General features: G+C 38.7%; 2 protein-coding genes across 2 annotated transcripts in view; both read right to left on the bottom strand.

Moving 5' to 3' along the window:
• LOC132771266 (uncharacterized) overlaps positions 1-9,347 on the bottom strand; it is a 54,885-nt gene extending 45,538 nt beyond the window's left edge. The window contains exons 1-5 of the mRNA XM_067466252.1: positions 9,234-9,347; positions 4,313-4,524; positions 3,888-3,986; positions 2,871-2,954; positions 1,741-2,118 (exon numbers count right to left, since the gene is read on the bottom strand). Coding sequence (XP_067322353.1) covers positions 1,741-2,118; positions 2,871-2,954; positions 3,888-3,986; positions 4,313-4,514 — 763 coding nt within the window. The 5' untranslated portion in view covers positions 4,515-4,524; positions 9,234-9,347. The remainder of the gene's footprint in view (positions 1-1,740; positions 2,119-2,870; positions 2,955-3,887; positions 3,987-4,312; positions 4,525-9,233) is intronic.
• Positions 9,348-9,443: 96 nt separating this feature from the next.
• Positions 9,444-26,109, bottom strand: LOC132771263 (pulmonary surfactant-associated protein D-like). Its single transcript, XM_060769024.2, has 5 exons — positions 25,876-26,109; positions 21,979-22,148; positions 19,361-19,459; positions 16,175-16,258; positions 9,444-12,160 (listed from the first exon to the last, which is right to left on the bottom strand). Exons 2-5 carry the CDS (start codon positions 22,136-22,138, stop codon positions 11,784-11,786), a joined length of 720 nt encoding a protein of 239 aa, XP_060625007.2. The 5' UTR covers positions 22,139-22,148; positions 25,876-26,109; the 3' UTR covers positions 9,444-11,783.
• Between the last annotated feature and the right edge of the window lie 1,456 nt (positions 26,110-27,565).

Raw genomic sequence — 27,565 nt, 5'->3', positions numbered from 1 at the left:
CCAAAAACTACTCTTAAAATTTAAAAACTTATCACACTGTCTTCAAGGTGGTCCTGAAGTCCTCCTGGTGAATAGAAATGAAGTGCCAGGAATTTATTTTTTTGTGGGGGGGGGGAAGGAGGAGCAATCCCCCCAATCTCCCGACACATCATTTCTATGCAACTGGAACACTCCAGGACTACCTTAATGGAGGCCCTGTAAGTTTAAAGAAGTTTTTAGGGCTTATTTGTGGGGTTTTGGGGTGTCTGGGGGCTATCCTGGTAGTTACTGGGACAGGATAGCCCCCAGCCATGCCTTTTGGTTAGATGTAAGCAGGAAAGATTATATATCATTTTCCTCATGCCACTAAGTAGGTGAGCAAAAAAACAATACCCGCATTTCACCTTGATCTGAAAACAGCCGTATTAGCCAAAATGTCCTTACCAAACAGGAAAATATATTTCCTCCTCCCCCCCCCCTCTATATTTACAGCATTAATGTTCTAGCCCAGTGGTTCTCAACCTGGGGGTCGGGACCCCTGAAGGGGTCGCGAGGGAGTGTCAGAGGGGTCACCAAAGACCATCACAGACAGTATTTTCTGTTGGTTTTGGGAGTTCTGTGTGGGAAGTTTGGCGTAATTCTATTGTTGGTGGGCTTCAGAATGCTCTTTGGTAGTATTTGAACTATAAATCCCAGCGACTACAACTCCCAAATGTCAAGGTCTATTTTCCCCAAACTTCACCAGTGTTCACATTTGGGCATATTGAGTATTCGTGCCAAGTTTGGTCCAGATCCATCATTGTTTGAATCCACAGTGCTCTCTGGATGTAGGCGAACTACAACTCTAAAACCCAAGGTCAATGCCCACCAAACCCTTCTAGTATTTTCTGTTGGTCATGGTAGTTCTGTGTGCCAAGTTTGGTTCAAGTCCATTGTTGGTGTAGTTCAGAATGCTCTTTGAATGTAGGTGAACTATAAATCCCAGCAACTACAACTCCCAAATGACAAAATCAATCCTCCCATCCCAACCCCACCAGTATTCAAATTTGGGCATATTGGGTATTTGTGCCAAATTTGGTCCAGTGAATGAGAATACATCCAGCATATCAGATATTTACATAACGATTCATAACAGTAGCAAAATTACAATTATGAAGTAGCAACTAAAATAATTTAATGGCTGGGGGTCACCACAACATGAGGAACTGTATTAAGGGGTCACGGCATTAGGAATGTTGAGAACCACTGTAGCCAATTATTCTGAACGCAGCACTGATGTACATGAGTATGTTACTGAAGACACTTGAATTTTGAAGATTCCAATTTTGCAGTTGCTATCAAAAGTGACCCTAGGGGACCTCACCACACTAGAGAATGAATCCACTTTAAATCAGGTTTTTGCCTCCTGCAAAATTCTGGGATTTGAACTTTAGGGAGTAGCCTTTAACAACCTCACTAAACTACAAACCCCAGAATTCTGCAGGAGGCAGAAGCCAGATTTAAAGTAGATTCATTATCTAGTGTGAAGAAGTAGCCTGCGGTATTAAATTCTATGAATTGGTCCAACATATGTCGAATTATTTGAGTTTTGCACAATCATGGTGACATTTTAAAATTTTGCTCTTTCTTGAATCTCAATATGGAAGGGATCTTTGCCAGGATACTGAGTTACATATGTCTCGAAAACATAATTCTTTATTTAGTAACTCCATAAACTCTGTCGGTTTAGATTTAGAAATACTCTTAAAGACAAGTCAGATTAAAATTCACACATTATTAGCCGATGCTTATCACAGGAATTATCATTCCACTTGGCATTTAAATACATCTCAATGCAGTCTTCATGTTCCCCGTTGGGTTCTCCTTCTGCCCAGTTTGAATATTCCATGGGATCACCATTTAGATGCTTAAAAATTCCTTCAGTCTCTTGGTCATTCATGCCAAGAAATGCATGTTTTCCAAACATTGTTGCAAGTTTTAATACGGCATTGTTTTCTTCTTCATTCCTTGGAGAAGCAATCTGGCCACCAAATTGATCACACATCTCTTTTGAAGTCTGAAAGTCAGCTTCGGCTCCATTTGTTGCAAATATTTTGGCTCCAACATTTGTACTGTTTGGAAAAATATAGCCAAGAAAGGCTGGCAGAAAATGGAATCAAAGTTAGCACTTCAGACACCAGTTTTGATTACAAATACCAAATATAGCAATTTGGATATGGTTCAGAGTTCAATTTAGTTGCTCACACATGTGACTTTATCACATGAGCAGTGTGTATTATTAGGGAATACATTTTTGGGATTTTATTGCATGACTCATGCGAACTGGCATTAAAAAGCTGGACTGTCACTGTTGTTGATGGTCGCCATCACAATATGGTGTACACATCCCACTGCCAATCTGTCTCCTCCCCACGATTAACCCATCCTCATTATTGATAACCAAAAACCATTAATAACTCACAATCCTGTAATGTTCCAATCACTTATCTTGTGTGATGGGTCCATTCTGCTTCTATGGCACTATGTCAGCAGTAACATGATATCAGGGGATATTATTCTTTCTCTCTCACTATTCCCAATTGTCTGTTTTGTGTTTACTTATTATAATTGATGTATATTTATTTACTTTTTATATACTGTAAAATGATTCAAAAAATAAAAATGTGTAGATCACTGGAATTGCAGAGGTAAAAGGGTATGCAGAAGTATGATAATGGGACTACAAATTGGTAAATGAACTGCCTGAATGAAAGGAAGTGTGATCTTAAAGGTACTCATCCTGATAAACGTATTCTTATATATCTGTATCAATGATAGTAGCTTCATGTGATACAATCATTGGAAACCTGTGTAACTGTTATCAAAGGTACACAGACAGCTTCCTCTCTTACCTCTATGATTTTTACGTGTAGACATCTGCAGAGCTTTCAGTTCTGCTTCTAAAACACTAACATGAGTCCTAAGAACTTCAAGTTCTGAAATGTAAAAAAACCCACAATTATTCTTGTTGGTATTAAAATCAGATCTTGGAAAATCAGCAGTTTGGAGATGTTAATTTATTTATTTTATTATTTATTAACTTTATTTGTACCCCGCTACCATCTCCCCAAGGGACTCGGTGTGGCTTACATGAGGCCAAGCCCGAACACAACAATACAAGCAATAAAATCACAATACAAGCAATTAAAAAACATAAACATAAACAATAAGATAAACAACATTATCAATAAACAACACACAATTAAAAACAGAGGGGAGGCCAAATGTAAAGTTAAAATTGGAAATATGCTGGGACATGAACGGAGGATGGTGCAGGTGTTTATAGAAGGGCATACGAGCAGACCCAGAAAATATAAAGAACAAAGTGCTATGGGATCATTATTCCGGGAAGGCACACTGGAACAGCCACGTCTTCAAGTTCCTCCTGAAGACTGCCAAGGTTGGAGCCTGTCTGATGATTGGCAGAAACATTCCAAAAATCATTGTCCAAAGGATTAACTTTTTTTTAGTTTTAGTTAAAATATAGAAGACTTTAGAATGACAGCAAGAAGGATCAATTGCAAGCAAGACACTGCTTTTTTATTCATCCTGGATTTTGTCATTTCTTGCAGTGCAACCAAAAACCGAGGTTGAAATCTTCTGTCACAGTCACAAACGCACAAATTGTAGTTACTCGTCCATGACTATTCTGTCTTTGCGGTCTTGACTTAGCACAGAATTTAGGGGCTATATAATGACTGTGATTGATGCGGGTTTATTCCCCTATGATCTGGGATCCAGATGTGCATCTGAACATTCCTATGAATTTTGGGGCATTTTTCCAGTAGGGTTACACATATAATATTACACATGAAAACTAAGCAAAGTTAATAAAATCTATGTGTCTCTGTATTTTTACTATGTCTTACCTGTGCCATCCCAATCACCCTTTTCACCCTTTTCACCCTGATCTCCTTTGGAACCTGGAGGTCCTGCTTTTCCAGGGGGGCCCTGGGTTCCCCGTAGACCTGTAAATTAATAGAATGGACAGAAAGAGCAAATGAATGAGGAAATAAAATTATTTGTTCAGAAGAAATTTGAGTAAGAAAATGGCAATGAGATTTCCATTGCATTGTTTTGAATTGCTTTTATTGGTGTGGTATGGTGGTTTCAGCATTGGAACCAACAGTTGGATTTAGGCTATTGACAATAATCTTGAGAGTCCCTCAGCCAGCATAGTCCATGATGTCTGAGAGCATCTTGGGACTATATTCTTCAAAGTAACTTATTGAACAATGGCTCTTCGCCTAATGCCCATGTTGTGCATTTGTCATAGAAATGGATGGTATTGTACCTTGGTCTCCTTTTTCACCTTGTGCACCATCCTTGCCATCTCTTCCTGGTAGACCAGGACTTCCAGGAGTGCCTGGCAATCCATTACTCCCAGCAACAACCATGCACGTGTTTACTTTTTCATCACATCTGCATAGCTCAGGGTCCAGTGGTGTTGCCAGTGTTACTCCCAACACAAGGATACAAAAACAACGAAGCTGCATATCTCAAGATCTTAGGAAAGAAAGCAACAGTATCACATGTATTTTTGGACCGTAGACTGTTTCACTTAACACTGAAGAAGAAAGAGGATGATAATTGAATCAATCCTCCCTTCATAAAACAACGTATAGCCTGAACATGGCACATCAAATACCAAACAGATGTCCTCCAGTCTATGAAGCACTCAAGTCACATAGAAAACAAGCATGTCAATGTAGTATATTAATTCCCTCTCTAACACCTCAGTTTTCAGTGTATCAGAAGGACAGAAATAATGTATTATCTGGATGCTATTGGAAGGCATTTTCCAACTTCTTTCACCAGCATTGCCAATAGTGATGAATGCTACAAATTGTCTTCCAACAACTTCTGGAAAGATGCAAATATGTCAGTTTTGAACTCACAGGTAATAGCAGTTTTACTACTTTACCTCTCACTGCAATAAAGCCATCAAAAACTTTGTTATTGAAAACTATTTGTTCTTGAGTTTTTATGTGATGATAAACCTTGATATGGCATTTTCTTTTCTCTACAGAAAACAGCAATTCAAATAACACTTTTGTGCAGAAAGCAGGTTTCCTGTGAAGAGAGCAGCATTTTTTCTCCTCTGTAAAATAAGCAATACAATTAAATAATGTATTGGTAACACAGTGTTCTCTTGCGCCCCCTGATGTCACACATCATTCTTAAATGTGGAAAGACTTTTCTCCACTTACAAGAAGTGAAAACTTGTTTGCCTTTTCCATCAGAGAGAGATTAAAGTCCAAAAAGATAGGGATAGATCTAGATAGCAAATTAGGTCAGCAGTTGCTAAACATGTTAATAACCCATTCCATTCCTGGAAACAGTTTGGAGTGGGTTTCCCCTGTTTTTTTAAATGTTTGTCAGATCATTGTAGAGCTAGAGAACATGTGCTAATGTATTTTTCGTATTATATTCATGAGGAAAAATGAATTTCTGAGACAGTTTAGAAAAGAGAAATTATAATTCCTATAGGCAAGTTTATTGTATAATGTATATTAAACTTTATGAACAAAAGAAAACGGCACACCAGCAAGATGTTAACTTCATAAAGCTCCCTTAAATTCTGGCATGGATCTGCAATGCTAAATAACAAAGGAGTTTTTTTATCATACAAAGCTGCTATCCCACAACAGTTATTCAAACACTGATAGCAGCAACATACTGGGGTAAACATGCTCTCTATTTCAGTTCTCTGCATTCATGCAGCTGCGATGATCCCCCAGTCCTTAGCCCCATAGCCATATTTCACTCTCCCACAATTCAGCTGCTCTGTCGTGTGACATTTGGTAGAGACCCCACCCACAACCAGGGTGAAAGCATCACCAGAGGCTTCTCCCATAATACAGAAGCTTGCCATGCTGTGCTGGCTCTGATGGAACCAGCACAGAACGTCCTCAGAAGGGTGAAACTTCCTCTGTGTGATGGGGAAAATGTCACCAAGAGGGAGATGCACATGAGGTGACAGGTTTGCCCTGCTGACCCTCTCTTTTCTCCACTAAGCCAGGTGAATTGGCAAGCTTCACCTGGCCTTTGTGATGAGGCCCTTACTGCGAAATAGCTATCTCAAATTAATTTAGTGGCGGATCAAAGACATGTGAAACAAATTAACTTGAATTCCTATGACAAAATCATTACTGAATTACTGAAGGAGATTCTACCTGAACATTAGGAATAACTTTGTGGCCATGAAAGCTGTTCAATAGTGGAATTCTCTGCTTCCGAGTGTGATGGAAGCATATTCCTTGGAGGCTTTTAAACAGAGCCTGGATGGCCATCTTTCTGGTTGCTTTGATTGTGCTTTTTCTACATGGCAGGGGGTTGGATTAGAAGGGCCATGTGGTCTCTTCCAACTCTATACTTCTATGTTGTTGAAATGTTTAATGAATTAGAAGTAATTAGGTAGGCTATCACACTATAGGCTAATTCACCTTGGAGGCTCCCTGGACATGAATAAAAACACAATTTACTCTGCAATGTCATTTTAATCTCATCCCAAACCAAGGTTGAAGTAATACTCAAAGTTGAAGCTAATGAACACACTTAGGAATCCTCTTTTGGCTTCTGATTCTCCTTCAGTCTCACTTTATTAACAAACTGAGGTTCTGTAACAGGGAATGAGGGGGTTGTGAAGTCCATTATGCTTCTGGGCACCAAACCAAAAATTAACCCTTTCCTTCCACCTGCAAAGACAAAACTAGACCCTTTTTCTCCCTTGGCAACCCTTTAACCGCCATGGTTCAATGTTATGGAATCCGTATAGTCTTTAGCCTTCTCTGCCATTGGTGAGGCACCATCACTCTTTGGCACAGATGGCTAAAGACCTTGTGAAACTACCACTGGCAGAATTCCATAGCATTGAGTACTGGCAGTTAAAGGGGGTGTCAAACTGCTCATTCCATTGACATCTGATTTTGATTTCAGTTTTGACTTTAGTATAAGTATAATATGCTAACATCTGGCTTCTATGTTTTGAATAAAGAGGTAGCCCAATATATATTGGTAGCCCATTATACAGTGCATTGCAAAAGTCCAACCTTGAGATTACCAAGGTTTGACCTTTGTATCTTTAGGTTTTCCAATTTTAGGAAAGGGCACAGCTGGTGTATCAGCGGAAGCTGGTAGTAAGCACTCCTGACTATCACATCTATCTGGGCTGCCATTTGGAGAAATGGATCCAGGAGCACTCTCAGGCATGTAGCCAGTTTGGGGGGGGGGGGTTGAGGGGCTTCAGCCCCCCCCCCCCCCGAAATTCTCATGGTGGTTTGCAAAAAGGCCTTACTGGTGTATTATTTAAACTGTTATGTTTATTAATATCATGATCTGATCATCATACTCAATATATCCCATATGCATGGGGGTATTGGGGGTAACGATACAAAAGGTTTGCTAGGGCAGACCCTCTTTCACTCAGACTCAGCCCCCCCCCCCCCCCCCGAATTGAAATCCTGGCTACGGGCCTGAGCACTCTTAAGCTAAGAATACAGTCTTTCAGGGAGAATGCAACCATCCAAAACTGAAAGACAAACCTGCAACCCTAGGTTAGGACCTTTAATAGTAAGCATCCCTGTTTTATCTGGATTCAGCTTCATTTTTTTCTTCTTCAACCATTCCATTACCTTCTCCAAGTATTCATACTATCCTTAGCTAAAGCTATTTCTGAAGGTACAGAGAAATATATTTGGCTGTCATCACTGTATTGATAGCACCCAGCCCCATGCTTCCAGATGACCTCTCCCAGTAGTTTCATGTAAATGTTAAAAAGCACTGGAGATAAAATGGCCCCTTGCAGAATGCCACATAACAGCAGCAGATATTCAGATATATGTGCAATGACTACATAATGTCTTTGGACTATGATTATGTGTGGCATGATTTGTATTGAATGTAATGTTTTTAAATGTTTAAATGCTTTATATGTATTAATTTTAACTTAATTTTAATGTTAATGTTCCTGGCATTGAATAATTGCCTATATGTACGCCGCCTCGAGTCCCCTTCGTGGTAGAGAAAGATGGGGGTATAAATAGAGTAAATAAATAAATATTCCCAAACACCAACATCTGGAACCTCCCTGAGAGGTATGTCTGGAAGCACTGCAACAGTGTAACTGATTCCCAAACCCCAGAGTCATTCCAGAAGATAGCACAATCAGTGGAATCGATCACAACTGAAAGATATAAAAACTCTAACAGGGACACACTTCCTCTGTAAGTGTTAAGCTGGAGATCACGGACTAAGGCAATGATAGCAGTCTCAACTCTGTATCTTGCTCTAAAGCTCATTTGAAATGGGTAAAAGAAGTTTGTGTCATGCAAGACTACCTGGAGTTATGCTGCCTACACAGAGGCGGCCCTAGGTAAATTCCAACGGTAAGCAAACAGTATTTTGGCACACCCCCCTCCCCCCAACCAATCACTGATCTATATTTTCTGTTCGTTGTGAGAGTTCTGTGTGTCATACTTGGTTCAATTCCATCATTGGTGGAGTTCAGAATGCTCTTTGATTGTAGGTGAACTATACATCCTAGTAACTACAACTCGCATATCTCAAGGTCTATTTTCCTCCCAGAGCGCCTCAAGAGCGCCCCTGGGCAAAATCAACTCTACTGCAAATGCTTACTTTGCATAATAGTTGAGCCACCCCTGTGCCTACAGAGGTTCCTATCCAATAACATTGCAAGTGAATTATTCCCAATTGCAGCTGTGACTGAGGCACGTCTTTGTTTCCATCCTGTGTTTCTGTGTCCTCGTTTCTGCAACTGGCACTTATCTTGACACTGAGTCAACAAGTCCATCCCCTTTAAACATATTTTGCCAAAAAAATAAAACAAAAACTCAAACTCATAAGCTGGAAAAGATGCAAATGCAAACAACAATAACAGTTAATAGAAATCTAAAACTTTCTACTACTTAAATGCAATGTACTACACTCTGTCAGTAGTATATGTTTGTTTAAGTATAACTTCTGATGTGCCTTAGTATGCTGTGATATGCCCTGAGACCCCATGTTCAACTATCAGGATTTGCTTCCTTGTCACGTGAGTCCTGTGCCTCTCATTTAACTTGGTCAAATAAATGTAAGGCTATTTGGCACCAATGGAACATAAAAAGGATTTTAAAAAGCCCCCTTCTAATTGAAACACACAGACAAAAAAAATTGCTACTTAAAGAGCTTTGAAATTAAAGTCACCCACTTACCTTTCACAGCTTCTATGTCTGTATAATTTAGCAACTCCCAATTATCTGATAATTCCTGATCTTTAAAAAAAGAAAGTATTGCCTACTTGCTTCACTGACTCTTTACATGCCAGTGTGAGTCCCAGTGGAAGCCATTTCCTTGACACAGTCTTATCCTTAAATTACCCAGCAATGACTCAGTGATGAAGAAATGGACAGATGAAGCAAGACTGGAGAAAACCAAAGGTATTTATTAAAGCAGAACAAACATTTTTTTAAAAGGGATTGCAAAACAGCCAGCCATAGCACTTTTATTTGAGCTCTTAGCCATTACAGGTACCTCTGCCGATATCAGAACAGGCATGACAAGGGTATTTTTGAATGCCTAGGTGCAAAAATAGCACAAGGATAGCCAGGGAGATGAAGGAGAAACAGCACCCCTTCACATCCCTGACCATTTCTCCTTCTGTCTTCTAGTTTTGAACTTTTCTCCCCAAACATACAATTAAATTTGAGACCACTGAAAAGATCTGGGGAGAATTGTAGCCACCGATGGACTAGATCTGGAAAAAAATGACTGGATTTTTTTAAAACAACATTTTCGACACCTATTTATCTTGGGCGAGGTGGGGAAACTCGGTCTCTGAGCATTATCCTACCATTACTAACTTGTGGGTGACTATTATATTGTTGTGAAGTGCCTTCAAGTTTACTCTGACTTATTGTAACTATGATATACATATCATAGTGCTTTCTGGACAAGATTTCTCTGATGGGGCAGCATGCTTGCCTTTGTCTTCCTCTAATGCTTAGAGTGTGACTTGTCCAAGGTCAATCAGAGGAGTTCCATGGCTGATTGGATACAGTGATACTTTGACTAATGAGTTAAAGTTGTTTTGTGACTGAGCTCTTAACTCAAATTGATCTTATCTCAAAGCAAATTTTCCCATTGCTATGCATTGAAATGCTATTAATCCATTCTATTCTATTCATCCAGGGATATCCGGCATGCCCCAACATTGGCACTCTTTAGGAGGAGCCTGAAAACATAGTTGTTCCAGTGTGCCTTCCCGGAATAAGGAAATAATTCCCAGCAAAATGCACTTTAACTATTTGTTGGATTGCGCTCCCCTCACTTCTTTTAAAACCCTCCTACCAGATATACCCTACCTTGTTCATAACCAGCGTTAATTTTTAATTTTAAACTATTACATTTGGCCCGCCATAGGTTTTTAAATCCTTGTGTGTTAATGTTTAAATGTGATTTATATTAATTGTATTGTTTTTTTATTGCTTTCTTGTTTTATTGATGTGTTGTTGGGCTTGACCTCATGTAAGCTGCCCCGAGTCCCTTGGGGAGATGGTGGCAGGGTGTAAATAAAGTTTTATTATTATTATTATTATTATTATTATTATTATTATTATTATTATTATAGCCTCTCCTGCCTTTTAAATAGCTCCTGACTTACTATTTCATTTCTAAACATACTTTCTTGTCTCCAGGATAGCGTTAGAATTGATTGGTAATGCCATGGAATATTGACCCATAAATTCACCACTCACCAGCATCCCTACCTCCTCTTCAGCTCTGTCAGAGGCCAGTATATGTTGGAAGGCAATATAGAGACCTCCTTGTGGCACCTCACATAGGAGACCCCATAGGACTTGGTGCTGTTCTCCTCCATTGGCTGCTCCACTGAAGGCCATGAGCTGTGGTTGCTCTGCCTCAGCACCAGCTTTTCCCTAATTCTTGCCATCCTACTGCACCTAACCCATGAGCTGTGGGCTCTGGGGCACGTGCCAGCATCCGGTGGGGCTTGTCCATGTTGGGGAGATTGGGGTAGGTGATGAGAGGCAAGGAGGCTACCCTGCCCCCCATCCTCCTCTTTTGAAGAAGAAGTCAAGCACCTAGTCACTGATGCTTGCCAGGCTGCAGCTCAGTGACTCAGCATTTAACTCCTTTCAGTTGAAGACTCAACAGGGGAAGCCTGTACGGCAGTGGCACATCAGACCCATTCAGCTAAGTACTGAGCCTCGCTGGGGTTGAGGGAGCCGAGGCAAGCCCTGTCCTCTTCGGAGCCCCACATCACCATCTGGGCAGGAAGGCTGGCAGGTAAGAGGGCGCCTTCTTGGTCATGTTGGGGAGACCGGGACATCCAAGGAGGCCACCCCTCCTTCTCTGTCTCCTTTGCAGAATGAGGGATCTCGCCACTGGGTGTGACGTCACCTGATCCTGCAACTCATAATTCAGATCTGGCTCACATCTCAATTTTTTTTTATAAAGGATAAGCAATGGTTCACATCTCAAAAAAAAAACTCACAAGTTGGGTTGATCGTAAGTTGAGGTATCTCTGTATTTGAACCTTGGTCTCAAAACCACTAATCAAACATATCAACTCTTATGTCATTAACATAATATATATAAAAGGAAAAATCCTTGCAGGCTCTGAGAAATAGTCCATCTTGAGATGGCAGGTACCAATTCCTTGTTCAGTGTTAGCTTTATGAATTCCCAATTTTAAGAACTTATACTACGTTTTATTTGTATGTAGGACAACAGTTACAGAGATATTAAAATTCACAGACAATTAGCCGTCTTTCAGTGCAGGACCTGTCATTCCACTTGCCATCCAGGTAAATTTCAATACAGTCCTCTTTTCCTCCGGCGTTGTTTGGTTCTTCGGTTGCCCAGTTTGTGTATATTACCTCATCACCGTTCAAATGTTTATATGTTCCTTCTGACTGCAAGTCATTCATTCCCAGGTATGCTGCCTTGTTATGCCGAGCTACTATTTGTTGGATGGCCGAGTTCTCAGCAAGTGTCTTTGGGGAGGCCAACTGACCTCCAGCCTGCAAACAAGTCGCTTTGGAAGACTCAAAGCTGCCTTGGGAGCCATCGGTTTTGAAGAGCTTTCTGAGAACACTTTTTCCATTTGGGAATAAGTGAGCTAAGAACACAAAGAACAAGTAACATGTTTATTAAATTTAGATCTCGTCATTTTAAGTTTGTTAAGCTTGATATGCAGTGTTTAAGGAAAAATGTTTTCCTAGTTTGGTGTTGAAAGTTTGTGTATCTGAGTAAAGAAATGTACAGTCAAAGAGAAATTGCTAAACTACACAGCTCCCTATTTTAAAATTAGGAATTTTAAAGCCACAAAAGGAAAGACTAGAAATATAACACAAGAATCTGACTAATATCAGATGAGACCACATCCTGGGAAAAGTACTTTTTAGATTAAAATTTGCATACAGCCCATGTGCTAAACCAGTACAGGAAAGAAAAAAGTAATTTAATATAGTTTCAAGTTTGAGCTATAGATAGCTCGTACTAATCAATTAACAGGAAGCACAGTGAATGTTGTCACATTTGCTGTTGAGCACAAGTTGTACTCATCCTACCTCATCACACAATAAGACAACTATCTCTTCCATTCTAAGACACCATTGATTATCACACAAACACTAATTTCAGGACCAACAACTGAAAAATCAAGCTTTATTTTTATGTATAAAAAGTACTTGTGATCCAAAGGCCTGTTTTAAGAGATCTCTATATGGAAAAATGTGTCTAAGAATTGAAAAAAGGCAGTATTTTTAAACACAAAGCTGAGTGAGTTTGGAATGAGTATTAATGTTTTTAATGTGGAAAAGAATCTTAATGTGTTTTGTAGCTCTTTTGGATGGAGAGTTGGAGACATTTGTAGATGATGGGAACTATTGTTGATAAAACAACTGCTAAACCTGCTGTTAGTTTTGAGATGGTCAACCATGCATTTGTAGAGAAGACCTTAATCTTAACTGAAAATAACTAGCTTCAATTTGTTAGTGTTGAATTAATCCAGAGACTTGGGGATGTAAAGTACAATGTGGAAGGTAATAGTTGTACCACTGATGACACATCTTAGACACCTATATGACTTTTTTAAAAAAGAACAATAAGTGCAGGGAAGGGGAATGGAAATAGTGTCCCATGTGGATAGCAGACTGGTTTGAATCAGATCTGATCCTGTTCATATTGCAGAGAAACTATAGGGATTTCACACAATCTCCAATTTTTCCTAATGCAGAGCTAAATTGAATCTCATCTCAACCTATCAAAGACTGAGCTGCAACATGAAAACATCCAAGATTATTATTATTATTATTATTATTATTATTATTGTATTGTCGAAGGCTTTCATGGCTGGAATCACTAGGTTCTTGTGGGTTTTTTCGGGCTATAGAGCCATGTTCTAGAGGCATTTCTCCTGACGTTTCGCCTGCATCTATGGCAAGCATCCTCAGAGGTTGTGAGGTCTGTTGGAAGTAGGAAAAATGGGTTTATATATCTGTGGAATGGCTGGGGTGGGGCAAGGAGCTCTTCCCTGCTGCAGTTAGGTGTGAATGTTTAGCTGATCACCTTCATTAGCATTTGAAGGCCTGCCTGAGCCTGGGAAAATCTGTTGCTAGGAGGTGTTAATCTGTGCCTGGTTTTTTCCTCTCTGTTGTTTAGCTGTTATAATTTTAGAGTTTTTTAATACTGGTAGCCAGATTTTGTTCATTTTCATGGTCTCTTCCTTTCTTTCCTCTTCCACCCAGAGGAAAAGTGTTCCTGCCATACATCAAGGGAAACACTGATCACATAGGGAAGCTGATGAGGAAACACAACATACAAACAATCTACAAACCCACCAAGAAAATTCAACAAATGCTACGTTCAGCAAAGGTCAAGAGGGATCCGCTCACCTCTGCAGGAGTCTACCGTATACCATGCAGCCGTGGACAAGTCTACATAGGGACCACCAAACGCAGCGCCCAGACACGCATCAAGGAACATGAAAGGCACTGCAGACTACTTCAACCAGAGAAGTCAGCCATAGCAGAGCACCTGATGAACCAGCCTGGACACAGCATATTATTTGAGAACACAGAAATGCTGGATTACACCAACAACTACCATATCAGACTACACAGAGAAGCCATTGAAATCCACAAGCATGTGGACAATTTCAACAGAAAGGAAGAGACCATGAAAATGAACAAAATCTGGCTACCAGTATTAAAAAACTCTAAAATTATAACAGCTAAACAACAGAGAGGAAAAAACCAGGCACAGATTAACACCTCCCAGCAACAGATTTTCCCAGGCTCAGGCAGGCCTTCAAATGCTAATGAAGGTGATCAGCTAAACATTCACACCTAACTGCAGCAGGGAAGAGCTCCTTGCCCCACCCCAGCCATTCCACAGATATATAAACCCATTTTTCCTACTTCCAACAGACCTCACAACCTCTGAGGATGCTTGCCATAGATGCAGGCGAAACGTCAGGAGAAATGCCTCTAGAACATGGCTCTATAGCCCGAAAAAACCCACAAGAACCTTATTATTATTATTATTATTATTATTATTATTATTATTACTTTATTTGTACCCCGCTAGCATCTCCCGGAGGATTCGATGCGGCTTACAATAGGCCGAAGCCCAACACAATACAACAATATAACATCTAGCAAATAAGATTGTACATCCAGGATTGAACAAATGGTACCTATGCATTATTAGGTCAATGTAGACAAGCAGATCCATAAAACAGATCCATTGACTTTGAATCCATTCAATCCAGTTGTCAGTCCCAAATAAAATAGACCCATTTAATCAATGGGAACTTAATAAGTCAACTTATACGTTAGTTCCACTGATTAATGAGATAAAAATTAGCTTTTTGTCCTGTGTTTATCAAACTTTATTTAATAAGTTAACTCAGACGATTAACAGAAACTCACTAAGAATTTTCAACTTTGAAGTAAGATAAAGAAATCAGAAAGATTTATTTCCCATACTGCCCACACTGTCTAGCAACCTCATCAGTGAAATCAACATCCTAGGATGCTTTCATCACATCTGGAGGATGAGGCCATGCTGGACATAAAGCTATGTTGTGTGACTTCCGGCACAGGCCCTGCCCCTAACCGGGGCGAAAGCATCACTGGATGCTTTCACCCCAACATGGGAGCTTCCCACGTTGTACTGGCTCGCAAGGGTAATGCTTTCCCCATGTGATGGGGAAAGTGTCACAGACAGGGAGCTGCATGTGGGGTGACAGATTTGCTTCGCTGCTCCCTCTTTCCTTGTGGAGTAACTTTTCTTGGCTGTCAAAAAAGTAACACATATGGACTTAGGTACTTATTTTGGTGCAATAGAGATGCAACAGCACAAACTTACCTACAAGACTCAGCATCGCTTTCTGAAATTACTATACCTTCCTACCTGACATGACATCTTCCCATATGCAAGGATAGTTTGTTATTGTTGTCGTTTTTGGTGAAATGGTACCCTGTGCCTTCAGTTTCAAGAATTCTTAAAACATTTTACCACAATCTATCATTTGGATAAAATTAGCCTTTAGAGTTTTACATTATAGATCTAGAAATGCATGCATTCTGAATTTATTATTGTATTTTATTTATTTTATTTACTATATTTTTACCCCACTCTGTCTCAACCCCAGAGAGGACTCAGAGCGTTTCCAAATGGGCAATATTCAATTCTGCATTAAACATAAAAAAATTTCCAAATGCAAAATACATGCATTAAACTCATTTAAAAAATCATAAAAACAATAGCATATAAATACATTAAGTAAGCTGTTAAACACTGCACGTAGACCCAAAATCATAATCCAGAAGCCATTCCAATTATATTCCATTCCATTCCATTCACTTCCTACCTGCATCCTGTACTATTCTCCAAACGCTTTGCTCCATAGCAAGGTTTTAACTTTATTTCTAAAGGACAGGAGGGAGGAAATTGATCTGAATTCACTAGGAAGGGAGATCCATAGCTGAGGGCCCCCATTGAGAAGGCCCTGTGCCTCATCCCCACCAGTCCCATCTGCGAGGTGGGACCGAGAGCAGGTCTTCCTCAGAAAATCTTAGAATCCGAACCCAGGTCTCATTCAAACCTGTCTACTCAATTTTCTCACCATTTTGATTTCTAAGGACAGCATTTCTCAAATCTTCCAGTTGTTCCTTCAAAATGTTTACTTCATGTTGAAGGCCCCGAATTTCTAAATGAGAAAAGAATAAGACATTTATATCAAAACTGCCAGATATTTTAAAAAGTATCCTAGATGAAGGTACTATTTCACCACACTAAAACCTGCAGGTATGACTTGACCTATAACTGGTCTTCCCTTCAGAATTGTCAGGAAAGTGTTTTAGTACTACTTGTAATGCAGCTGAACACTTAGCACAACAGATGATAGAACAAATGAATTGTCACAATTCACTAACAAAATACAAGCTATATGATTTTGTATATAGTATACCTTTTAAAAAGCAAACAGCACTAATGGGGGGAGAGACTGGTCCCTATGAAGATAAATAATACTAAATTTTCCTTCCCGAGATGGGAAAAGGTGTTCTGATACATAAAAGCTTCCAAAGAAGGAGCCTCCACCACACTCCGGGGTAGAGAGTTCCACTGCTGAACGGCTCTCACAGTCAGGAAGTTCTTCCTCAGATTCCATCTGAACATGAGGAAGAACTTCCTGACTGTGAGAGCCGTTCAGCAGTGGAACTCTCTGCCCCAGAGTGTGGTGGAGGCTCCTTCTTTGGAAACTTTTAAACAGAGGCTGGATGGCCATCCGTCAGGGGTGATTTGAATGCAATATTCCTGCTTCTTGGCAGGGGGTTGGACTGGATGGCCCATGAGGTCTCTTCCAACTCTTTGATTTGATTCTATGATTCTAAGAGGACTCATCAACTATCGCAAGCTTCATTTTAAATTTTTTTTGTATTTCATAGTTTCTTTTATGAAATTTGGGGTTGCCCCAGAACACTGGGTTTTCAAAGCAAGATGCTATACAGTGCACACTGCTTTTCAAGAAGAAGTTTTTGCACAAGTGATTTTTGAAGCAAAAACTTGAAACACTCAAAAGATAAAAAATATCATTGTGAAAAGAAATTCCCATAATCTCACCTGCCAGGAAGATAACATCCTCAAGCATTGATTCTTACATGAGAGAAGCAAACAAGTGAAGGCTTACATTGGCACTGATGACTTAATTTGTGGGTCTCACTCTTGATTAGAAAGTGGCTCTTAAGCTTTCTGAAAAGGGACATGTGTGTAGACTGCCCCAGCTGCTCTGAGTATACTCTGGCACCATCTATACTGACCATTCAATGCAGTTTCAAACTGCAGTGACCAGACCACAAATCCATACAAAAGCTCTGTAATTTGTGTAATTATCATCTGGGTCTCAAACTGGTTCCAGGATTTCCTGTGTAATCATCTGCACAGTGAAAAAACTTTCTTCAATACCGTTGTGAAACTGCATTAAATGGTCAGTGATAGGGCCTCTGTTGGAGTGAGACAATGGTGACAAAGGATCCAGTTGATGAAGAAGTAACCACAAGGAGGCAATAATTATACTATTTTATGTGACTTAAGGTATTCAGTCACAAATGTGGAGGCCATGACAGACTTTGTATTTCTAGGTGCAAAGATTACTGCAGATGCAGACTGTGGCCAGGAAATCAGAAGACGCTTACTTCTTGGGAGGAGAGCAATGTCCAGTCTCAATAAAATAGTAAAGAGACATCAGACTGGCAACAAAGATCCGCCTAGTCAAAGCCATGGTATTCCCTGTAGTAATCTACGGATGTGAGAGCTGGACCATAGGGAAGGCTGAGCGAAGGAAGATAGATGCTTTTGAGCTGTTGTGTTGGAGGAAAGTTCTGAGAGTGTCTTGGTCTGTGAGAAGATCCAACCAGTCCATCCTCCAGGAAATAAAGCCCGGCTGCTCATTGGAGGGAAGGATACTAGAGAAAAAGTTGAAGTACTTTGGCCACATCATGAGGAGACAGCGAAGCCTAGAGAAGACAATTATGCTGGGGAAAGTAGAAGGTAAAAGGAAGAGGGGCCGACCAAGGGCAAGATGGATGGATGGCATCCTTGAAGTAACTGGACTGACCTTGAAGGAGCTGGGGGTGGTGACAGACGACAGGGAGCTCTGGCGTGGGCTGGTCCATGAGGTCACAAAGAGTCGGAGACGACTGAACGAATGAACAACAACAACAACAAAGGTATTCATATTACTAGTACATCACAAACAAAATAGTTGTTGTAGTAATACCTGTCATAGATGTCATCATCATATTTATCATCATGTAACATAATCAAATATTAATAAAACTTTATTTATACCCCGCCACCATCTCCCCAAAGGGTGGCTAACATGAGGCCAAACCCAACAATTACCACGAGGCAAAATAATACATACAATAATACATGAAATAAAATACAATAAAATAAAACAAAAGAAAATAATACAAGGTAAAAACAGGATATAATATAAAATATCAAAAATTTGAGCAAAAGTGGGCAGGGCCAATTACAAAGGATAAAATTTTAAAACCTTGGGTGAGATGGATGAGTAGGGAAAAACTGGTGGGAAAAGCTTCAGGTGAATAGAAAAGCTTCAGGTGAATAAGGGAGGGGAAAGAAAAAACACTAAAGCTTGACCCTTGGTGATTATGTCTTCATGACAACCAAACAAACTCAAAGTTAATGTCATTGATACCCAGTATGGTTTGATATGAAATGGATTTCCTTAGTATTGAAAATTCCTTACAATAATAGTACTGAACTAGATTCCTTGAAGATTATTTCATTTGAGTACTTTGCATAGAAAGTACTTTCATTTGTTTTGAGCAGGAAAACATTTCTGTGTAGAAAACATTGTCTTTTATATACAGAAAGAACATTTCTATGCAGAAAAATGTGTCTTCTGCAAGGGGAATGATGTTCCCACTTCCATATAGAAAATAAATCAATGTGGATTTTCATTAATCTTGATTTGTTAACAGTCCTGCAAATTGCAGCTTTTCAGGACTTTACTGCACCAATGGCAAAAATACTTCCCATTATTTTTTTCCCTTTCATAAATAACATTGATGAATGATTACATCCTTGTTTGACACCATGACCATCAATGGACCCTTCCAAATCCCAGAATATCAAGGCAGAAAATCCCATAATATCTGCTTTGAACTGGGTTATCTGAGTCCACACTCAGATAATGTGGGATTTTCTGCCTTGATATTCTTGGATATAGGGCTGAGTGGAAGGGCCCAATGAAGCACAAGTGAAATGCTTCATATCCGACCTTCTGCTCCATGGTCTCCCTTAGGTCCTCTTTCACCGACTGGTCCCTGGTCTCCTTTAATGCCTGCAGGTCCAGCTTTGCCCGGCGGTCCTTGGAGTCCTTGTAAATCAGGGATTAGATAGAGGACAAGAACCAAGACACATGAAAACTCAGAATAGGAACTAGCATCCAAAGTTTATAAGTCATCATTTGAAATCCATCTATCCATCTATCAACCTACTTTAGATAAATAAATCCAGATCTCCACGAGTTAGGGAAAATATTTTGCTATCACATATATCTGATTAATTCCTGCAAATAGGTTGTCTCTGTCCATTGAGCTAGCTGTCTCTGGGTGGGCATGAATGTAAAATTATCACAACTTCTTTGCATAAAAAACTATGACATGGATTGGGATTACAGGTCCATGGACATCAAGTGGGTTTTATGACTCATATATCTAGTTGTACCCATAAATTTAGGTGGAATTGGACAATTGCAGAATCAATATTATTTGTGTTTTTAGTTGGCAAATCTGAGGCTGTCAGACAGTAAAATATCAATTTAATGAAAGAAATGAAAATCAAATGATTTTGCTGTTTTATACAAATATAATCTAAGGTTGATTTTGAATTATCAATTAATCTTGCAATTACTGGACCAGGTTAAAATACAAAGGGTGTCCATGGGCCAGTTTTGGTTCTCCAGTCAATCCTTGCAGGCCATCCCCTCCTCCTAAATTCTCTCATTTGAATGCCATATCTTCAAAAGTATTGAGAAAGGGAGGAATTTATTACACTTAAAAGGAAAATTGCAGTGCTTCTGATGTTCTGGTGGCGCAGAGTATCATTTAGGGCATTTGGGAACAGAGATAGTTGGAGAGCAATGGGGTTTAAAGCTGGGAGGCCGCATGTAACTGTCAAGGCATATTTTCTTCTTTAAAATCTTAAATAAGGGTCAGATTACTTGAAAGATTGCTTTGTGCTATACAAATTATCCAAATGAAGTGTGGTGGTCTTGGGGGATTAGCTGAATGGAATGACCTTCCTAGTACAATATAAAATGATGAAAAAAAGTAAAACTAAACACGATTAAATATAGATAAATAAAAATTGAGTTTTTTCTTTTACTTAAAATGGATATGGCAAATGGATAGTATATTTTTTCATTTCTCATAATAATTGACTAATGTGTTATTTGCAGGTTTTTTTTTTAAAAAATGGAATGAATAATAACAGGACTTCCCCACTCCTGCGCAGCTGGGGCGAGGAAGGAAATTTGCCTCCTCCCCCAAGAAGGAGGCTTTGAAAGTAGATCCAGCCAGATCTGCTTTCCAGAGGGGGCAGAGCCATTAACTGGCTTCCACCCCCTCTGCCTTCGGTCTGAAAGAAGACATCGACCCACCTGCCCGCCTCTAACAGTATAATTCACGTCGCCAACAGGGGCCGGGTAGGAACACCCCCCCCCATGTTCTAGGGTTTTTTTTCACCTGCCCTATGTTGTTAAAAGGCAAATTGGGATTGTTGGGTGTTAAATAGGCAATGGTGAAATTAGAAAAGAAACAACATTTTGGTGTACATCAATACAACCTTGGCTTAGGTCATGGACAGAAACCCTCACTGATAGCTCTTATAGCCAGGTGGGGGCATATGCAAATGACCAAAATGAGATATTCTGACCTCAAATTCCTTGAAGGAGAATGGTAGTTATGTTGTTATGTAAGGTCATCCAGGATTGTTCCATCTGGAGGCGGTGTTTTGCCCATTTGCAGCCGAGGGGTAGGGCGGGAAGGAACACTACCTTGGATTTATTCCATACCAAATTCTTAGGTCACTTCAGTTAGTTGAGATTCAATTTTAAATAGGTAACATTGAGGTTTTAAATTGGTAACATTCAATAAAGTTGCCCTAGTTTACTCCATTCTGTTGTCTGTGTCTCTTATTTCGGGGGTTGGCAGGCAAAAGATTATTTAATGCTGTGTCATAAAGCTCTTCTTCCTACACCTTATCTCACTTTCTTTCTCTTTTTATATCTTTCTACATCCCTCCCCTCTTTCTCTGCTTCCCGCCCCTTCCCATCCTCTAGTTTTTCCTTTATTCCTTCTTCAAGTTTTCCTTCTATATTTCACCCTATCCTATCTTATTTTAATAATTGTACAATATGAAAACTTCAGTAAAGAATTTTTTTTTTTAAAAAAAAAGCTCTTCTAGGGACCCTTCCATACAACGGAATAAAATCCCACATTTTCTGCTTTGAGCTGGGATATATAACAGTGTGAACTCAGATAACCCAATTCAAAGAAGATATTGTGGGATTTTCTGCCTTGATATTCTGGGTTATATGCCCGTGTGGAAGAGCCCTAGGATTCCTTAAAGATTGGCAACAGGTCCTTGTCAGTTCAGCTCATAACCCAGAGGTAAAAAAAGGTACTTGGGAAGAATGGGTAGTATCAGAACAAAGGTCGATTGAACTCTTGTTTACTAGTTTTGGAGGGTGGGGATAGTTACAGATTCCCAAATGTCTTCATTGCCTCATCAGAATGGACTTCCAGTAAATTTAGTCCCTGATCAGTGACCTTACTACATGCATTGCCCAAGTTTTTAACAGACAATATCTCAATGACCCCAGTGTGGCTGTACCTTGATCACCTTTCTGTCCTGTTGGGCCTGGTAACCCAGCCATTCCCGGAATGAAAGGACATGCATTTGCTTTCTGTTCACATCTGCAATTATCTTGCCTTGCAGTTTGTGACGATGCCACTCCAAGGAGAAGATATATAAAACCACAACGGAATTTCATTTTTGAAAATCTGCTTGTGAAAGAATGTTTATACAGGTTTAAAACAATTCAGTGAAACAATCATACCATGAAAACTCCGACAGGTGAACTTTAGGATCACTACAAATTGAAAGCAACACACACAACAACTACAAAAGTTCTTTCACATCTTGTACAGTTTCAGATTCAGTAAATAATGAAATAATTAAAGTGCCAATGGTATATCAGAATGGGTAAAAATCAGGATGGGTTCTGTTTTTAATTAAAAAGAAAATTGAAAATTTGTCATGTATTAATGAAGGTGAAAGAAAGAAATTTTAAAAAACACAATGAAATGTATGAGAAGATGAAATCATCAGGGTTATCATCCCCGTGGAGGGTCTTCGATCTTATAGGTCTTTATCTAAATATGTAAATAGGCATTCATGTTTATATTGCTGAATTGCAGTTGTTGTTATGATATACAATACATTAAGTATATAAGCCAAGATCCTATATCATGAGACATAACTGTAACTCAGAAGCTACACCTTCTGATGTTATCTCCACACCAAAGGTTATGTTTTAATCAGTTTAGCCTGCAATGCAAGTGTTTACATGTTTTAGAGAAAAGTTTATCCAGTTATTTTTCTGTAGGTGTCTACAAGGACTGCCAGTAGACCTCAATAGATCTCTGCAAATTGCATCTTTGCAGTACATCCAGGTACAGCAAAACATCTGGATTTCTCCTTCCTTGTACCCCTGCCCTCCAACAATACAAAAATGACTTGGTAGAGATGACCGTGGTGCTTTCAAGGTAGTTTTGGGAAGGAGGATTTTAGTCATTGAATGGTCTAAACAGAATTTCAACTTTTACAGTGACCAAAAAAGTGAGCTATGATGATCCAACTGATAGTACTGTAATTCACCAGTGTGAGTTTGAACTGATTGATGAATATGTTTAAATATTAGGGATTGTACATATTTTAGTGTAGACTCAAAGTGTATGTGCAAATTGATAGCATCAAGATAGGATTTATCACATAACGTAATTCATAAGGCTAATAAGCATAGTCTCCTTTTAAAAAAAACACATTTTATTATGTTATAAACCCAACCACAGTATATTTCTACTCCTCAACCACAGTATATTTCTACTAATCTTGCAGATCCAGCCACTGGTAGAGTCTTTGTATTTTTTTTTCTTTTATATGATCGTTGGCTCCTCCATTTTTCACCCAGTTGAAGTAGACCTTCCATCTATTTGTAATGATTTCTTCTTTGTCCATTCTTGGTGCTTGCTTAGTCATAATTCCCCTTATATCTAACAGTACTTGGTCATACATATAATCATTCCAATTACTTTAAGTCCATTTCGATTTGTCTTTCCATCCTCTAGCAATCACTGCATAGGCTGCTCTTATTGTTACCTTAAATAACTCCTGGCAATTAGTTTTTATACTTGGATGATCCAACACTCCCCATAGTAGCAAATCATTATTAATTTGAATTTTTATCTGGAATATCTCCTGAATTTTTCCTTGTATCATTTGCAGAATTTTTTTTATTTCAGAACACTCCCATCACATATGTGAATAAGTACATTTTTCTTTATTTCAATGCCAACACTTCAAATTCTTTCCTTTTACCATATAAGCCAATTGTTCAGGAGTTCTATACCATCTTAATATCATCTTTTTTCTAATACATTATATTTTTCCACTTTTATTTTATTCATGTTCCTAATTATTTCCTCTATTTCTTGTGTCTGTAATGATTTAACTCCATTCCATTTGTTACTTATTGCTCTAATCACAAACTCTTTATATTCTACTATTGTTATATATATTTTGCCACTGTTCCTTTACTTGTTTTATCTCTTGCATTTAGCAATTTATCTACCTTTAGTTCTTCAGTGGGTTGTGCACCCTTTCTGTTTTTTTTACTTTTTCCCAAAACCCTCTTAATTTTAATCAATCCCCCCCCCCTTTTCCAAAATCTCTGGCCATTAATTATCTCTCCATTTTGTTTCCAGTTATTAATCCTTAATCCCTTTTCTTCTAAGTTATTTGCTAACCTTTCGGGGAGTCCCACATAAGCATAGTCTCCTTATAACCTTCGTATGTTACATGTACAATATGCAAAATTGCAGGATGGTAATGAGTGTGTTAGACATTTGGTGTCTATTATTTCAGTGATGGATTTATGATACTGCCATTTGAAACACTACTCTATTTATCCTATTGACTACCTGTAGGATCAAACTACATGAGATACTATTCATGTAAGCACAGATAGCATTAGTAGTTCAATTACAGGTGGTGATGAAACATTTTAACGGGACCCTCAAATGGAAATTTGAGTAATTTAAAACTTCTACTCTGTTACTTTTAGAACAAGGGGCAATGGGATTATTGTCAAAAACAAATGGATTTACAGCAGATAGTCATTATTTGAAGACTTTCTACTACCTAGAATTTTTTATTTAATAATATTAATGTCATTTCATACACATGCATTTTAAAAAGTAATTTATATAAATACACTGTGAACAGGCACGTAGCCAAGATTTTGTTTCGGGGGGGGGGGGGGTAAAATTTTTTCAGGGGGGGTTTCGGGGGGGGCTGAGTTTTGGGGGGGCCTGAGTCTGAGTGAAAGAGGATCTAGCCTAGCAAACCTTTTGTATCGTTACCCCAATAGCCCCATGCATATGGGATATATTGAATATGGTGATCAGATCATGATATGAATAAACATAACAGTTTAAATAATGCACCAGTAAGGCCTTTTCACGAACCACCATGAGAATTTCCGGGGGGGGGGGGGGGGGCTACATGCTTGACTGTGAATAATATCTTGTCTAAAGGCTGAAAAAGTTAAAGATTGGAGTATAGCTCCAAAAATCCCCCAGCCAGATATTCCTAACTTCTGGAGGCTGTAGTCTAACTTCTCTCCTATTCTGTTTTGGTTCTAACTTACAGCTATTTGGTAAGTTTTAAAGCTGAAATATTTCCTACATTAGAAATGTAGTCTTGCCAGGTCAGGGTAATCATATGCCTTGAGATTTCAGGGTCAAGATTTTTGTGATGTTTTTAAGCATAACACATTAACACGGTTGTACAGTCTGCCTTGCAAGTAAATTAGGAAATCTTCTCCCTTATTTTCTGTGGACTGAAGAAGAAAGGTTAAACTCTGAGATCTTATAACTCTCCATATGTAGCATGTGCAGCTGGACAGTCTCTTCCTTAGTATTGAGGTCATCATTTATAGGCTTGATCCAAGCCAGGATCACAGCACATGTATAGGAGAGGAGTAAGTATTTAGCTGTTTCCCCTTATTTTGCCCTCCTTCTAGTGAAAGACACCCCTCCTGCTTAATTTTGCTCCATTGCCAATCTTTCTACACATATGGATTGATCCTAATCTCTATTAAGCCCTTGTGTGCTAGTTTTAGAGTAAGACTTGTTTTGAACTTGTTTGTTGAAGAACTGCATTTTACCTGAAAAACCAGGAGACTGAGAAATGAAAGACTGAACTTATGTATGTATTCATCAGGGCTTGCACTCAATCCAACAAACCTTCATTGTATGGGTCACCAATCTGACACCAAGCTATTTCAAACTAACCCACTGAGATAAACAGAACTGAGCAATAATGTTTCAGTTTCAGTATGTGTGCATGTTTTGTGATTGACACCTGTCTGCTGGAAATGTAAACGTAAAATTCTTACATTTATGTTAATAAAAACATTACATTGATTTAATAATAAAAATTACTTACGTTCCTCCTAATAGAGCGCAGATCACACGAAAGGTTGCTCTTTACAGACTTAATATTCTTGTAGGAATCCAGTTAAAAATAACCACCTTTGAGTGACTTTTTATTTTTCTGCTCTTAAAAAAGAATAATTTTTGATTGTGGACTGACCCACAATCTATTAGTAGCAAGTCTCTGGGGCAAAGCTCACATCGCAACCCCACTCACTGTTCTCTCCTCCCTTCCAAAAACAAATAATGCAGAAACTCTTCAGTGTCAAGTCATCACATAGGGCACCTTTTGTTGACTTGTCCAGAGGAACTGAGCAATGTGTTTTAATAGAAGAACCAAATTGAAGGAATGGCCTCAAGTACACAAAAATCATTTTGGACCATCTCAGAATACAATTCAGTTTTCATCTGCATTTTATTGAAAAACAATGTCTCAAAGACATTAGAACAGGCTATGACTCTATCAAACAAGAACATTAATTACAACATACAAAGGGAATGGTGTTTTATATAGAATAATAGAAAAGGAGCTGCTATTTTCCAACTATTCTTTCATACAATTGTTTTTATTGTTTACACAAACCAAGTATTATATAGTTCTTTTGATTATAAATATTATCACAAATACAGTTATCTCAAGAACAGATAAGTATCATTCTGGCGAACTTTAGAAAATGTATTTTGAACTATACATCTCAGAGTCTTCCTGCACAGTTTTTTTTACTGTATGTTCTCCTTTACTGAGAGCAGTGCAGAATGTGGATAGTAAATACCCAAAAGGTACCACATTCTATTTGATCCTAGAAGCTAACCAAGGCCAGTAATTGTTAATTTTGGATTGGAGATCACCAACATATATTAGGCGTAGGATACATTTTAGAAGAACAATCTGGCAAAAACTGGCAAAACTATTTCTGAGTATTCCTTGCCTAACAAACCATATGAAATTATTCCAGACAGTAAAATAAGCATATGCTGTAAAGTAGAGGAAAATGAGCTATATTTCCCTCAACATTCAAGCATCAAGTTTGAGATGCCAACACAGGCCCACCTTTACCACTAGGCACCTTGGATCCCATCCCAGGAGAAAGATGGGGGTATACATTGAATAAATAATAAACAAATAAATAAAAAAATTAAAAATGATTCAAGCAGGAGAATCTAAGTGTCACAAAAGGGTGGCAACTTCTTAGTAATTTGCTTTATTATTGTTGTATTTTTACTGCCTATAATGGGATGAGCTGCACCTGGCATTTTATGTATCACATGGTAAAATAACTTAGCACAAGTTGGCCTCTGGAGAGATTCTGCAAATGTACAATGATTTGCTCATTTCTAATAAGCTGTATTAGTCTATTGGTAATAAAGTATAAAGCTATTGTAATTCGGTCTCAGTGTTCTTTCATCTAAAGTAGACATAGACCGAATTCAGTTTTAGTCCCATGTAAAATAGACAAATTTAACCGATGAAACTGACATAAGCATTCACATATCATGTCATTATGCAAGAGAACTACTTCAGTTAGGACTAACAATTGGATTTATGCTTGATAACTATGCCTTGCAATTTCTCAAGAGTAAAACAATGGGAATGTGTTATAATGATTTTGGATTGTGTATATATATTTATTTTGAAAACATTACAGAAGTATACTTTATGAGATATATAGACATTTCATGAAATGTATGCAAGCATACCATTA

This window comes from Anolis sagrei, chromosome 3 (assembly GCF_037176765.1).
Source record: "Anolis sagrei isolate rAnoSag1 chromosome 3, rAnoSag1.mat, whole genome shotgun sequence".
NCBI classification, from domain to species: domain Eukaryota; kingdom Metazoa; phylum Chordata; class Lepidosauria; order Squamata; family Dactyloidae; genus Anolis; species Anolis sagrei.
The sequence above is the reverse complement of the archived record's forward strand: the minus strand, read 5'-3'. Positions and strand labels throughout refer to the sequence as shown.

What these genes read in the sequence shown, in the direction of transcription:
- LOC132771263 (XM_060769024.2), bottom strand. Translation starts at nt 22,138, where the DNA reads ATGAAATTCCGTTGTGGTTTTATATATCTTCTCCTTGGAGTGGCATCG. An exon ending in GGGAGACCATGGAGCAGAAG is followed by an intron (nt 16,259 to 19,360) that starts GTCGGATATGAA and finishes TTTCTCATTTAG; the next exon opens with AAATTCGGGGCCTTCAACAT. An exon ending in TGTCCTTAGAAATCAAAATG is followed by an intron (nt 12,161 to 16,174) that starts GTGAGAAAATTG and finishes TTGTGTTCTTAG; the next exon opens with CTCACTTATTCCCAAATGGA.